Source organism: Leptopilina boulardi, unplaced genomic scaffold (genome assembly GCF_019393585.1).
Source record: "Leptopilina boulardi isolate dan_hultmark-lab unplaced genomic scaffold, ZJU_Lbou_2.1 LbouV2_330, whole genome shotgun sequence".
Classification (NCBI taxonomy): Eukaryota; Metazoa; Arthropoda; class Insecta; order Hymenoptera; family Figitidae; genus Leptopilina; species Leptopilina boulardi.
In genome coordinates, this window is record NW_026137897.1 from 937676 (window position 1) to 953533 (window position 15858).

General features: G+C 24.6%; 2 protein-coding genes across 5 annotated transcripts in view; both read right to left on the reverse strand.

Annotated features, from left to right (window-relative positions):
• Window positions 1-1540, reverse strand: part of LOC127285099 (low density lipoprotein receptor adapter protein 1-like) — a 36076-nt gene extending 34536 nt beyond the window's left edge. The window contains exon 1 of one of the 2 annotated variants that reach the window (XM_051310910.1): window positions 1187-1540. Coding sequence is in view for 1 of the 2 variants with exons in the window: in XM_051310911.1 (XP_051166868.1) it covers window positions 1187-1229 (43 nt within the window). In the remaining variant the exon portion in view is untranslated. The remainder of the gene's footprint in view (window positions 1-1186) is intronic. The other variant, XM_051310911.1, reaches the window with a different exon arrangement.
• Window positions 1541-9942: 8402 nt separating this feature from the next.
• LOC127285339 (actin-binding protein WASF3) overlaps window positions 9943-15858 on the reverse strand; it is a 44026-nt gene continuing 38110 nt past the window's right edge. For all 3 annotated transcript variants that reach the window (XM_051311318.1, XM_051311319.1, XM_051311317.1), the window contains one exon: window positions 9943-15172. In XM_051311318.1, the coding sequence (XP_051167275.1) occupies window positions 14991-15172 (182 nt within the window). In that variant the 3' untranslated portion in view covers window positions 9943-14990. The remainder of the gene's footprint in view (window positions 15173-15858) is intronic.

Below are 15858 nucleotides of genomic sequence, written 5' to 3' on the forward strand. Positions count from 1 at the left end.
TATAGAGTATGGGAATATAAAAGGTCTCCTGCTGGTTTCATGCAGACGACGACGACGACGACGACCGGAAGACATTTAGTATTCCTGTCTCGTATAGTTGTGCAAGGTGGTATATCATACACCCTTGATTACCAGGCGAGAAAATTCAAAACCCTCGGCTTATACATTATAGCAAAAAAAAAGTAAAAAAAAAAAAAAAAAAAAAAAAAAACCTCAAAATACAGGAAATAATATCTTGAAGGCAATTTTCAAAAATTAGTATAAAAATTCTCTAACACAGTTTAAAGAAATTTTTGTTTTAATTCAAAAAAAAATTATCATATGGTAAGTGCACCAATTACGGCGCGTTCATAAAAAAAGCTATTATTACTATTATATTTAACACAACTATTGCAAAATGATTAAAAAAATTATTTTTATCTTTTATTTGATACAATTACTAATTAAAATGCACATTTAAACAATTATTAATTTAATTATTTGTGATCAAATTTTATCCCTCTTGAAACATTTTTAAGATTTCCATTGGCTTCAATTACGGTGGGCAAATTATCTTCAAAATACAGGTAAATTTGGTCATCGTATAATTGATACCGAAAAAATATAAAATAACTTTTACTATTTACAAAGTAAAATCTAAACTGTCCAAAACTTCTGCGCATTTCTGTCAACTTTTGCTTTGGAAATATAAAAAATTACTACTAAAATTTTAAAAATTTACTCCGAAAATAGTAGTTTAATATTTACTATGTGCCAAAGTTGACAGACATGCGCAAAAGTTCCGGACAGTTTAGGATTTACTATACAGAAGTATATGGTAAAAGTTACTTTATTTTTGTTTTCCATTTTTCTTCGTGTATAAAAAATAAATTTTAAAATTTTCGAGAAGTCAAAAAAAATTCTGATAAAAAATTTTACGGTTCGAATAACAGAGGTTGCAATAATCGAGATTCCACTGTAGTTTCTAACAAAATAACACCAAAAATTAATATTCTATTCAAATTTTTACTATTATTTGATCAGAAACTAGTAAGTTTTATACAACTAAATAGCACAAAAACAGATTTTTTTTGCCCAATTTTAAAATATACATTATATTAATTTTTGAAATGGAAAATTTTTCCCAATGTATCTAGAATATTTTTCTCTAAAAAAAAATTTTTTCTTGAAAATGCAATCTACTCACTTTTATGACGGGAAAATCTTTTGAGTTTCTTGAAGAATGGCATGTCTGCCTTATCTTGTCAAGATGCGACAAATGAAGAATGGTGTATGTGGTTCAAGTATATAGAAAAAAAAAGAAGATGAGAGAGGAAAAAAAAAAGTTTTGTTCACCCTATAATGATTTCTCTATACTCTGGATATATACAATAAACGATGAGAAACCACACGATTGCGATTCATATGTGCATTAGATATAAGAAAAGCGCGTATCCAATACCAAACACACAAAAAAAGAGATTTTTACTTATAAAAAAAAAATGAGGAAAAAAGCGTCTACGCGCTTTGACTTGCGAATACGAAATGCAACCAGACATCATATATAAAATTTATTTACTATATACTCAGAGAGGGAGAGAGAGAAAAAGAATTGCAGGTTGCGTGTGTGTATTAGTGTCTCAACTTCCCATATGGAATTTACTACGTCTTTTTTAATCATTACTCATAGCATCAAACGCAATCTATCAAGACTAAATCAGTATATATCAGATCAAGCGCGATCTATTCAACAACTATTTATTTTATTTCGGTACATTGATTAATAATAATCAATTATTTTACAAGATATTTCCGTTTTTGATGAGTAATAAATTTTTTTAAATAATTCTTAAAAATTATATTAAAAAAAAAAACCTAGAAGAATACGATCATACAAGCGAAAAAAGAGGTTTTCTTTTTTTGCGGGTTAAAAACTACAATTTTACTCCCTAGGTTTTCAAAAAATAGGTTCTACTTTATTTACTAGGGTTGAAAAATACTACTTTCCCGTTTAGGTTTAAAAACATCGATTTTACAGAAAAATTCAGATCAAGCACGATCTATTCAACAACTATTTATTTTATTTCGGTACATTGATTAATAATAATCAATTATTTTACAAGATATTTCCGTTTTTGATGAGTAATAAATTTTTTTAAATAATTCTTAAAAATTAAATTAAAAAAAAAAACCTAGAAGAATACGATCATACAAGCGAAAAAAGAGGTTTTCTTTTTTTGCGGGTTAAAAACTACAATTTTACTCCCTAGGTTTTCAAAAAATAGGTTCTATTTTATTTACTAGGGTTGAAAAATACTACTTTTCTGTTTAGGTTTAAAAACATCGATTTTACAGAAAAATTCACTTTTCTACATAGTATACAAAAAATTTATTGAAACAGTGCAGAAAAGTATACTTTTTTTTACATATGCAGCGAAGTTATAAAGACAGAACAGAAAAATACACTTTTCTGCATAGTATATAGCAAAATTATAGAAACAGTGCAGAAAAATACATTTTTCTGCTTAGTATACAGAAAAGTGTATTTTTCTGCACTGTTTTTTTATAACATTGCTACATATTATGTAGAAAAGTATACTTTTCTGCACTGTTTCTATAACTTTTCTGTATACTATGAAAAAAAGTGTATTTTTCTGCACTGTTTCTAAAACTTTGCTGCATACTATATAGAAAAGTATACTTTTTAAATCTCGGGTGTAAAATAGACTTTTTTAAACCAAGAGTGGAATGTAGTTTTTTTTTGAACCCAGAGATTAAAACAGTTCTTTTCAACCCTCAGGAATATAATTTGTTAAACCTAAAAAACAAAGTAGTATTTTGTAATCCTAAAAAATGAAACCAAGGGAGCCTAGGGAGCAAAGTAGTACTTTTAACACTAGGGAATAAAAATCCTTTTATTTCTTATGGTTTAAAATTACCGCTTTGCTACACGGAAAAAAAAGATTTACCTGGAACAGTGAAATGTTTCACTATAGTAGCAAAAGTTTTACTTGTTTCAGTTAAATATGTCGCTATTCTAGTGAAACCATTAGCTGTTTTAGGTAAATATTTTTTCTGTGTATCAGTATTTAAAAATTTTACTTTAATTTAAAATTAGATAAAATTTACACTCCCTACGGTTATAAAGAAACATGAAAATAAATATCGAATCACAAACATTGCTTCCTATTTACATAAAAATGTGAACTTTGACAGAATTTTCCAACAAAATGGTTATTTGCTGAAATATTACATATATATCAACTAAAATGCATCTCGCGTATATATATATAGAGAGAGAGAGAGAGTGGGAAAAGCCGTAAAACTGATTTTCGGGTAAGAGAGGAGTCCAGGGAAAACTCAATTAGGGTGAGATCGAGGAAAACTTGGTTTGGAAAGGTTTTGCTCCTGTTGGAAAATGCCAAAGGCACATTTCGAATAGCAGGCAGAGGTCTGGCTCTTATCCAAAAGTTTTCTATATAGGAAAACTGGGAAAACGACTCGGCAGCTCTGCTAAACTATATATATATATAGGTACATGATTTGAAGAAAGTGAGGGGTAAAACTTTAAAGAACTCCATGAGCTGCCATGATAAGTCGTTTCAAGTAATTTTGAATAAAGTAAAGCAGTCTTCATATACATAGGTATGAATTAACCCTATATACCAAGTTTCATTATATCTTCCATTTACCAAAAACTTTATATATCAGAAAACTTTCTCATTTACACAATTCAAATTTATACAATTTCAAACTCAAGCAGAACCTTCTCTATAGTTACTATTAATGTAGAAAAAAATCAAACCGCTTTTAAATTTCTTCCGTAAAGGCAATTATTGTTAAATTTCTAATACAAATCAGAATTTAATGTGTAGTTTAGTAAATTTTACATATAAATAAATAATAAATTTTAATTTTTATCAAAAATTCTTGTCAAAACTGATAGAAATTTAATTATTTATTTTAAAAAGTATATTATATTAATATTAATATTATATTTATTTTAATTTAATTTAAAAGAAGACTTGGTAGAATTAAAATTTCCCGCTCAATTGTCTTCTTTACCGACAGTACATAGATTGGAAACTCGAAAAAATCAAAACTCCAAGGTTAAGTAAAGTTCACGATACGAGTTTTACCAAATGCAAATTCGGCATAAAAATAGTATTTTAGAAAATAATTCCACATTAATATATTTAAATTCTTTGAAATTATAAAATCCCTTTACATGCAAATTCTATTAACAGAGTGTCTAACAAATTACGTTTTCTGACATATTATTAACTATGATAGCTTAATATATATGATGTATTGCTCTATTTTTCTGTAAAACTAGAGCAGAAATCAAAATTATCGCCATTTTTGCTCTATTTCTACGAAAAACTAGAATAAAAATTAAAATGGCGCCATTTTTGTTTTGCTTTTTAGTACAACTAGAGCAGAAATTAAAATAAATTTAATTTCTGCCCTAGTTGTTCTAAGAAATAGAACAAAAACAGCGCCATTTTAATTTCTGTCTTAGTTGTACTCAAAACTAGAACAAAATTGGTGCCATTTTAATTTTAGCTCTTCTTTTTCGTGAAAATAGGGCAGAAATTAAAATGGCGCCATTTTTGTTTTGCTTTTTAGTACAACTAGGGCAGAAATGAAAATAAATTTAATTTCTACCCAAGTTGTTTTAAAAAATAGAACAAAAACAGCGCCATTTTAATTTCTGTCCTAGTTGTACTAAAAACTAGAACAAAAATGGTGCCATTTTAATTTTAGCTCTTCTTTTTCGTGAAAATAGGGCAGAAATTAAAATGGCGTCATTTTTGTTCTAGTTTTGAATTCAACTGGGGCAGAAATTAAAATGGCACCGTTATAATTTGGCGCCTTTTTAATTTCAGCTCTAGTTTTTCATTGCAAGATAGCAAATACGGCGCCATTTTAATTTCTGACCTAGATGTACCAAAAAAATAGAACAAAAATGGCGCTATTTAAATTTCTACTGTAGTTTTACGAAAAAAAATTACAAAAACGGCGACATTTTAATTTCTTACCTACTTTTACGAAATAGAAGAGCAGAAATTAATATGACGGTGTTTTTGCTATATTTTTCCGTAAAACTAGAGCAGAAATTAAAATGGCACCGTTTTTACCGTATTTTTAATGAAAAATAAAAGCAAAAACGGCTCAATTTTAATTTCTGCTCTAGTTGTACTAAAAACTAAAAGAAAAATGGCGCCATTTTAAGTTTAGCTCTTCTTTTTCGTGAAAATAGGACAGAAATTAAAATGTCGCCATTTTTGTTCTAGTTCTGAGTACAACTGGGGCAGAAATTAAAATGGCACCGTTATAATTTGGCGCCTTTTTAATTTCAGCTCTAGTTTTTCGTTGCAAGATAGCAAATACGGTGCCATTTTAATTTCTGACCTAGATGTACCAAAAAACAAAAACAGAAATTAAAATGGCGCATTTTTGCCGTATTTTTAAAGAAAATTAGAGCAAAAACGACGTCATTTTAATTTCTGACCTAGTTGTACCAAAAAATAGAACAAAAATGGCGCCATTTTAATTTCAGCTCTTCAATTTCGTGAAAATAGAGCAGAAATTAAAATAGCATCGTTTTTTGCTCTATTTTTCATTAAAAATACGGCAAAAAACGACGCCATTTTAATTTCTGCTCTAGTTTTAGGTACAAACATGGGCAAAAATTAAAATAGCGCCGTTTTTTTTTTTTAATTTCTATCCTATTTTCACGAAAATGAAGAGCAGAAATTAAAATGGCGTCATTTCTGCTTTAGTTTTAAGGGGGAAATAATACAAAAATAGCGCCATTTTAATTTCTGATCCATTTTTACGAAAAAACTAAAGCAGAAATTAAAATTAACGCCGTTTTTTCCACTAATTTTTTTTTTTAATTTGTTTTAAAATTCCACAAATTTAAAGAAAAACCCATGACTTTTCCATTCAAAAAATCAATTTCATTACAGATAAATTGAATATTCTGTTAAATAATTTACTGAATATACACAATTCGAATTTGAAATTTGATAAACAAAATAGAAATCGAGATATACATAGTATATAATACCTATGAATTTGTCAAGCGAAGCGTTTAATATTCTTATCATCAGAAACGGATCAGATGATATATGATTAAATTCACGATGAATAAATGAAGAGATCGGCTTTTGGACTATATTTGATTGAAATTTGATTTTGATCGAAAGTTCTTTTCTGGAGTTAAGCTCATCGTTTGCCATCAGTTAATTAAACTTCTATATATATATATTTATAAATGTACACCCCCTCCCTTCCCCCCTTATCCTTCACCATTGTTATAGACGCGTCAACTCGTCCATAAATCACTATATGTAATCGACATTTAAACCACAAATATATCATCCACGGTGCTTGAATTTGCTTTTCGGTGAATAATCTCAACCGCGTTAACATCGATTGGGAACTTCTGCTACGACAGATCGAATTGACAATTAAATTAGGCCAATTTCCAAAGGGAGCAACCGCCGTCGTGTCCCATTAATTTGAATTCAGAACACTCGTGTGTCAATCAGTTTGTTTCTAAATTAACGTTCTGTTTACATTCGTTTCAAGTTTTTTTTTTTTGGCACATTTTGTTTTCTTCTATCTCGCTTTTTGTTCTAACCTATCGATTAGTTTATCCACCATAGTACCGAAACTTTCCTAAAGATTTATTTGAAATGTTCGGAATATTTAATTGGAATATTTAGTGAAAATTGTGCGTAAAGATTTAAATGTCCCACTTGAATAAATGTTTAGCGCGAAACTTTCCTCAACATTTGAATGAAATTTTCGCCTAATTTGTGATTTAACAGAATTTTATTTTTCGTAATTTTTTTTTTAATGAAAAAAATGTTTACAATTTAAAAAAGAAAATATATCTAATTTACCCTTTGAAGCATACATTTTTCTTTAACAGGAATTTATCTTTAAAGTGCAATATAGGGGGTTTTAAGGGTCGCTGATTACGAATCCGATGTCAGTTTTTCAAAATTCAAAATGGCGGATCCAATATAGAGGACAATTTTATTAAAATTGATCACAGACACACACACACACACACAAAAGCGCCCTTTTGAATTATAAAAATCCAAAGTCATATTTATAAACAGCGACATCAAAAACACCGTAGTAACAAGTTTCAAGCAAATCCGATCAATTTTTCATTTTGTCATCCGCCATTTTTAATTTTGAAAGTCCAACGTCATATTCGTAATCAGCGACCTCAAAAACCCCCGAATAACAAGTTTTAAGCAAATCCGATCAATTTTTCATTTTGTCATCCGCCATATTGGATTCGACATTTTGAATTTTGATAATCCAATATCATATTCGTAACGAGCGACCCAAAAACCCCCCGAGTAACAAGTTTCAAGGAAATCCGATCAATTTTTCATTTTGTCATCCGCCATATTGGATCCGCCATTTTTAATTTTGAAAATCTAACGTCATATTAGTAATCAGCGCCCCCAAAAACCCCCCGAGTAACAAGTTTCAAGACATTCCTATAAATTTTTAATTTTCTCATCCGCCATATTGGATCCGCCATTTTGAATTTTGAAAATCTAACGTCATATTCGTAATCAGCGCCCCCAAAAACCCCCCGAGTAACAAGTTTCAAGACATTCCTATAAATTTTTAATTTTCTCATCCGCCATATTGGATCCACCATTTTGAATTTTGAAAATCTAACGTCATATTCGTAATCAGCGCCCCCAAAAACCCCCCGAGTAACAAGTTTCAAAGAAATCCGATCAATTTTTCATTTTGTCATCCGCCATATTGGATCCGCCATTTTGAATTTTGGAAATCTAACGTCATATTCGTAATCAGCGACCCCGAAAACTTTATAGACATTATTGTTAGGTTATTTCCTATTGTTGTTTAGTCACAATTACATTTATTGTTTAAAAAAAACGCTATTTTTAAACTTAATTTGTTTATAACATTTATTTTATTTATAAAAAACACTTTTTTAATGTAGTTATATTGTAATAGATATTCTAAAATACATTTTAAATACATTTTGTTACTGAAATGTGTAAAATAATGGCTGAAGTATTCAAAAAAGTGCAAGAAAAAAAGTGACACTCAGGAGTGTCACTATGCCGCAAAGGGTTAATGTACAACGCGCTATTAGGCGCAAAAAAATTATAGGTTATGTTTATGATTGAATCTCACTTCACTGCAATCATAAACATAACCTATAACTTTTTTTTGCCTAATAGCGCGTTATACATAATTTTAATAACTTAATAACTTTATTTTTTAAAACGTAAACATTTTTTTCATTAAAATAAAATCAGAAAAATAAAATTCTGTTAAATAAACTAAATCCAGAAAAAAAAGCGGGAAAAAAGAAAAAACGTGCTTAAAACAAGTATGATGAAACGAGATTAAATCATAAACATAACCTATTATTTTTTTTCCTTAATAGCGCATTTTACATATATAATTTTAATAACAATTTATTAATATTATTATTATTATTACTTTAACCAAATAATAAATATTGCTAACCTTAAAAAAAAGTCTGCTTCAAAATTGTTCCAACCTTTATCCTGGAGCTGCTTTGCGATGATTTCCATCAGGAACACACACACACACACACACGCGCGATTTAAAAAATTGCGAACAATTACGTTTAAAGAAAAAGCACTAATTTTTAAATATTTAAGAAAATAAACTTGAAACTTATGCGATCGCGGTTTTAAAAAAATTCGAGCACTCCCGAAAAAATTTACTAAATTAAAAAAAAAAATTCTACAACTTTTATAAGATCGCGATTTAAAAGAATTGGAACACTACCGAAACTAAATAATATTTTTTCTAAACTAAATAAAAAATTACTAGGAAAATTATTATTAATTTATTTTAATTAATATATTATTTAAAAAAATTTTTTTGTTAATTTATGGAATATATTTTTTTTTAAATTAGAAAATTATTTTCAACAAATAAAATTCTATGAAAAATATTGAAATGTATTAAAATATTGACTAAATGTGAAATTTAAAATAGTTACTCTAAATTCAAAAATTATAACAAAATTCATTATATATATATATATTTATTTATATATAGGTCATTGATTTAAAATTAACTACTAAAGTTCATCAATAAGCAAAACTTGAAAAAATCAATTCACAAATTTTAATTTTTAAATAATTTACAAGTCAAACGTATTTATATGAATAAATATTTTTAAAAAATATATTTTTAAAAAAAATGTTTTTAAAGAATAAAAAATAAAAATTGTGCAAAATAATATGAATTTCTGTAATTTAAAATAATAATTATGAAATTATTGCATTATTTGCTCTTATCGCAAATCGATAATATTAATTTATATATTGATTGAATTCAGAAAATTTCAAGATATTTTATTTATGCGCATAAATGCGTCATTATTAAAATTAATTCTAAAGTAATAAATTTAATTTAATTAAATAATTTAAAATTACTTTAATTAATTTTTTTTTAATATTTAAAATTTAGCCGAAAAAGAGGGAATTTTCTAAGAGCTATTGTGTAACATCAGCTCAAGTCACATTTATATACAAATTGAATTTTATTCAATAATTAAATGCTTTTGTCATCATTTATTTCACTAACTCTTTAATTATTTCTCTTAAACGACATAAATTTTATTATTATTAAAATTCTATTTGATAATCAAAAAAATAAACCTATTTACAACTAAAAGAAAAAATTATTTGGTTCAAATAAATATTTATTTGATAATAGTCAAGTAACCAATTATTATTAGAATCAAATAAATTTTTTTTTTTTAGTGAATTTTTTTTTATATTTCTTTGAATTAAATTTGAATTAATTAATTAAAAATAATACAATAATTCAATAATAATAAAAAAAATTTTGAAAAATAAATATAAAAAAAAGTGCGTGTGTGAAAAAAAATGAAAAACCTTACAGTCGATTTACGAAACTTTTTTGATTTATTTGGCCTGTACAATTTTTTTTTACTACAAATGTAATAATAATAATATTATAATAATAATACAATTACAGTGTTTTTTTATAGTAACGATCAATGTATATTGAGTCAGTTTGTCTATTATAAATACGTGTACCGGAGACATGTATCGTAAAATTACATATAAATCTCATCCAGTTGCATATACATGGACATGCGTTCATTTTCTTCATTTTCTTCTTCTTCTTCTTCTTCTTTTTTTTTAATTCAAAAATGCCGTATTTTTTTATTTTCTATTTATTGATTTACATTTATTATCGATAATAATTATTTTGCAAAAATTTTTAGCCACCGCAAAATGTGAAAAAACACTTTCAAATATAGGCGTAAAGGGTAGTGTAATATATAATTTTTAATTTAAGTAGCAAAAAATCAAAATTGGAGAAAAAATTCTTTTTTTTTTAATATACAGTAAAAGCTATAGGCAACTGGCGGAAAATGACTGTGTTTATATATATATTTATTTATTTATTATAAAAGGTCTTCACTTTCAAGTATATAAATTCGATTTTGTAAAAAAAAAAATAAAATAAAATAAATTCTAAAAAAATTATTTTTTAATAATTGCAAAATCTTGAAATAATTATAATTCATAATTAATTGATTCTCTCTTTTAATTTACATAAAAACTGTTGAATTGCCACAGGGTTTTCAATATTAATAAAAATTTTATTTTTTCCAAAATTCAAATCGATACAAATAACTTTTTTTTATTTTATTATTATTTTATTTATATTTTACTATTATTTTATTATTATTGTTATTATTATTACTATTATTATTATTTCATTATTATTACTATTATTATTATTTTTTTTTCTTTTTTTTTTGTTATTTTTATTATTTTTATCATTATTATTCATTTATTACCTAAATAGAATAACTTTGGAATTTACGATAACTCCGATATTAAAAATTCAATTTTTTTTTTTTACTAATAATTACCGGATTTCTAATAAATAATAATTTACTAAAAATTATTATAATAAATTATTTGCTTGGCTTGACAATAATTTATACAAGTAATAAAATAAAAATTAACATTTTATGTATAACAATTTTTTCATTTCATTTTTTTTTTTTTTTTAAACTATTATTTTACTTGAAATATTGTGTAATTATTAGTTTAAACTAATTCGTAGACAATTCAACAATTTAACATAATAATAGTGATAATAAATTAATTCGATAAACATTTGAACCAATTAATTCGAATATTATGAATGGAAAAAAAAATCTCACAAAATATAAATTGGGAAAATATTTACAGTCAAAAAAAAAAAAAAAAAAAAGGTTGTAACAATGACTAATAAAATTTTTAATAACTAAGAAAATTAATTTTGAAAAAAAAACAATCAATTATAATAAGGAAAAAAAATTATTTATATTAGGAAAAATTTTAGAAAATAGTTTTAAAAAAATCATGTTCATTTTAAAATATTTTTTGGTAATAATATGAACTGTGGAATAAAAAATTCTCCACAATTTTTTTTTTTTCAACAAAAGAAAGCAAGAGATTCAAAAATGTCTATTTTCAAAAAATTTTATGTGAATTCTTTTTTTTTAGTATTTTAGATATTTTTAAAGAATGTGAATATATAATTTAAATGCAAGAATGGAAGTTAGACCATTTTAAATTTGAAAAAATGTACATGTATATATATATATATATATATATTGTATGTCTCAAAAAAGAGATTGAATCGGTAGCACATAGTTTGTTTTTTTTTTCATCTAATCTGTATATTACAGAGTCCCCGATAAATACTGCGTAGTAGTTGGCGAAATAGCTGAGAATTATTCCTAAAGTCCTTATTATTATTATAAATGTAGCTTACTTATTCTATATATATATATATATATTTTTTTTATATACAAAGTAATTAAACAAAATACTTATCACTACCGACAAGTCCCGTGTTTAATTATAATCTCTGTATATATTCAATTATTTATATATAAACATAGTACAGAAAAATGTGTGTGTCGTCGATTATTGTTTTACAATATTTTATTATTATCAATAATAGCGATCGCCTAAAACTGAAAATTAATAAAAAAAAAAAAAATGTACACGTCTCGTTACACAAACTATATTATTTTTTTTTATATTTCTCGATTTATAGTTTCGTCCAGCAAGAATGAGTAAATGCAAAATTGGGCCAATTTTTTTTGCAAACAAACTCGGTTTAGAGAATATTTAAAATTAAACTTAAATTCCTAATATTTTCTATCAAAAAAATTTAATTTCGAAACTTTTTAGAAAGTAAATCCAATATTAATATTTCAAATTAAATTTCATTTAATGTAAAATTAATTTTAATTTAATTTCAAATTAATTTCTTTTTAATATAAAATTCATTTTAATTTAACTTTAAATTAATAAATTCATTGTAAATAACTAACGTATTTTTCAATTTTTGTATTTTTTTGAAAATAATAATTGTATCTGTCGAAATCTTTGGCATTTCTTGAAAAATACTTATTTTAAATATCCAAACTTATCAACAGAACAAATAAATTATATTTTAATTAAAATTTTTATTTCTTTAATTGTTCAATATTTCTTACAACTTTTTTCTTATAACCGATTGTTTTATTTATTTATTTTTACACCTTTATTTTAATATTTTGTTAAATTAAGTTAATTTCTTTTTTTAATTAATTTAATAAGAGTAATAATTTTTTTTTTTTAATTTCCTCTAGGCCGAGATTGTCTGCAGGTAAATCGACTCAATGAAAAATGCAACCTTCGAATTATTTATTTCTTGATTACAAATCAAAATTAATCAAAATTTTTTTCGTGAAATTGTCAAATCTTTGTTTTTTTTCAAAACTTCACAAAAATAATTTTTTACATTTACACATTTTCTTTGTATAAAAAAGTTATTTTTATTTTTTAACACTCGAAAAAGACAAATACACAAGAAGCATTGCAAATAAAAGCAAAACTTCTAAAATTGAGATTCAATTTTATTTTTTCTTGCTCGTGAAAAATTTTTTCACAAATTCGAGAAATTTTAATTTTTAAATACCTAGAAATTTTTTGTAAAATCATTTTTCAAGTGCTGAGAATGATTAATTTTTTTTTTTTCTGATACCTAATTGAGATATATAATATATATATATTTTTTAATCGAACACATAAGATTATGCGCAAATCTTAACGATCAGTATACATTATAATTATATAATATATATATATATAATATATATATATATTTTTTTTGTTTTTCATTTATTTAAATTTATTATTTTTATATTATTATATTCATTGTCACCGTACTCCATCAACATCGATGTAAAATAAATCACAATTATATTTTTTTTCTGTTTTTCAGAAAATCGGTCTCGATAACAGTAATTTTTTTTTTTTTTTTTTTAACTATAATTTCGGTTTTCGTTAAAAAATACTCTTACGAAAACCGTATAATTACATCATCGTTTATAACTTATATTTATAAGTGGAGTATTTTGGTTTTCGACTTTTTTCTTTTCTCAAATAAAAAAAGCAAAACAAATTTTTACTTTTTAAACAGAAATATAAACTTTTCTGTTTTTTTTTTCCTAATTAGGTACATACATAATATACTTTCCGATACGTACCAATTACTTCGTTTTTTTTTCATATACATACACACACACACGCACAAAGTATGTAAAAAGGTGTATTACTAATTTTTTTTTTAGTTACTTTTTTATATAATTGTCAAAAATCGAGAATAGCTTATACACAAGATTTACACGCACGATTAATGTGTAAAGCATTTTTTTTTCCATTTATTTATTCACGATTATAGATATGATTCTAATTATCAAAATGGATAAACGGCGATAATTCAGCGACTCTATTAATGCGGAATGTATACCAAAAAAGGTATAATTTTTATGTCCCTTTTTTTTCTCGTTTAAAATTCTTAACGATAAACACTGAACGATATTTTTCAAAAAAAGCGAAATGCTGCTCTTGTGTGCGTGTCAATTTTTATTTTTTTTTTTCAAAATTTAATTAACTTTAATTTAAAAATTATTTTACAACATTTATATCTGATCTAAATTTGACTGCATTCAATAATAATTATAATATTAAAATATTAATAATAATAATAATAATAATAATAATAATATATAAAAAATAATAATATAATAATAATTTATGAGCTTTTTCTATGATAGACACTTCTACTTGAAATATAAAATTTCTTATTAAAGCGACTAAAGTCTCCCGCGATGTAAGAGATAAAATTATTTTGACTTTTCTGTGATTCATAATCTTTTTTTTTTTTTAATTAAAATAATGTACATAAATTTACAAAAAGAAATGAATTATTAAAAACCGAACCCTAATCAAAATATGAAAAAAAAACTATTCAGGAAATTTTTTCAATGAAAGGAATTGTTTTTTTTTTTATATATATTTTCGAAAATAAAAAAAATTCTTGAACAAATTTTCCAAAATATAAATTTTTATATTTAAAAAAAAAAATTTGTTCAAAAGTCTATTTTCATTTATTCTCTAAAATTCGAAAAAAAATTCCTCTCTTTTCTCTGCTACTATTTTGTCTTGTAGACAGAAAAAAAATTAAAAATCAGACATAAAAACGAATTTCTCGCTATTTTATTCGAAAATATTGAAAACTTATATTTTATATTTATTATTCTCGTCTCGAGCGAGTAGTTTTTCTTACGTGTGTGATATGTATAACTAGATACAGATATTAAAAAAAAATTTGATAATTAATTTTTTTTTTTTGCTAAACTTTGGTACACACACGTTAGTCAACGATTCACACGAGAGAGAGAGAAAAAAAAATAATTTGATCAATTTAATAATGACAAATTGAAAAAAAGGTAAATAAAAAAAAAATAAAAATAAATAAACTTACGGGGGAGAGAGGGAAGATGTGAAGAAACAAAGAAAACTCCGACTAACAAACTAATCATTCTTCTAGATGATTGTAGTCATTGTTGCTGGTAGCGATGTTGGTCACGCCACACTTGTGTCTTGCTCGCCCCAACCTTCGCTATCACACTCGCTCTCTGATGCTGTGTCGCTATCACTAAACTCAACAGCCACTCGACGTGCCAATATCGATGCTACATCGTTTAATGCATTTACACGTTCAACTTCTTTTTGCTCAATTTTTTCCACTTTGCGTAATTTTATTCCTAAAATAAAAAGTATTCATTAGTTTTCAATTTTCATCTTTTATTTTTTTTTCTTTTATTTTCAAAAAATATTTATAATATTTTTGCCAAAAATTTTCAAAAATATTTCTCTCACTAATTTTTTCTCTTTTTCTCCTAAAATTTAGGAGAATATTTTTGCCAAAAATAATATTTTCAATTTTTTCTCATTTATGTTTTTTTCTCCTAAAATTTAGGAGAATATTTTTGCAAAAAAAAAAAAAAAAAAAAAAAAAAACATTTTCACAATATTTTTTTCAAAATTTTCAAATTTTTCTTTTTCTCCTAAAATCAACAAATTTTTGAATTATCTGAATTTTCGATTATTTAAAATTTTTAAAATAATAAATTCTTGATATTTAATTCATGATTGCTTTGAAGGAAAATTGCTTTTATTTTGAAGATTTTTTTAAATCCCTGAATAATGGGGAAAAGAATAATTATTTTAAATATAAATTAAAGAATTATAAATTCCACAATTTATATGTAATATTAAATTTTTCAAAAACATACATTTTTTTCCAAATTTAACAAATTTGAAATTAATTCGTACTGTTAATGTATTAAACGTAAGATTTAATTATTTAATTAATAAATTATTAAATTATTAAATTCAATAATATATAAAAAAAAAAATTGTTTCAAATTTTATTCCTAAAATAAATAAT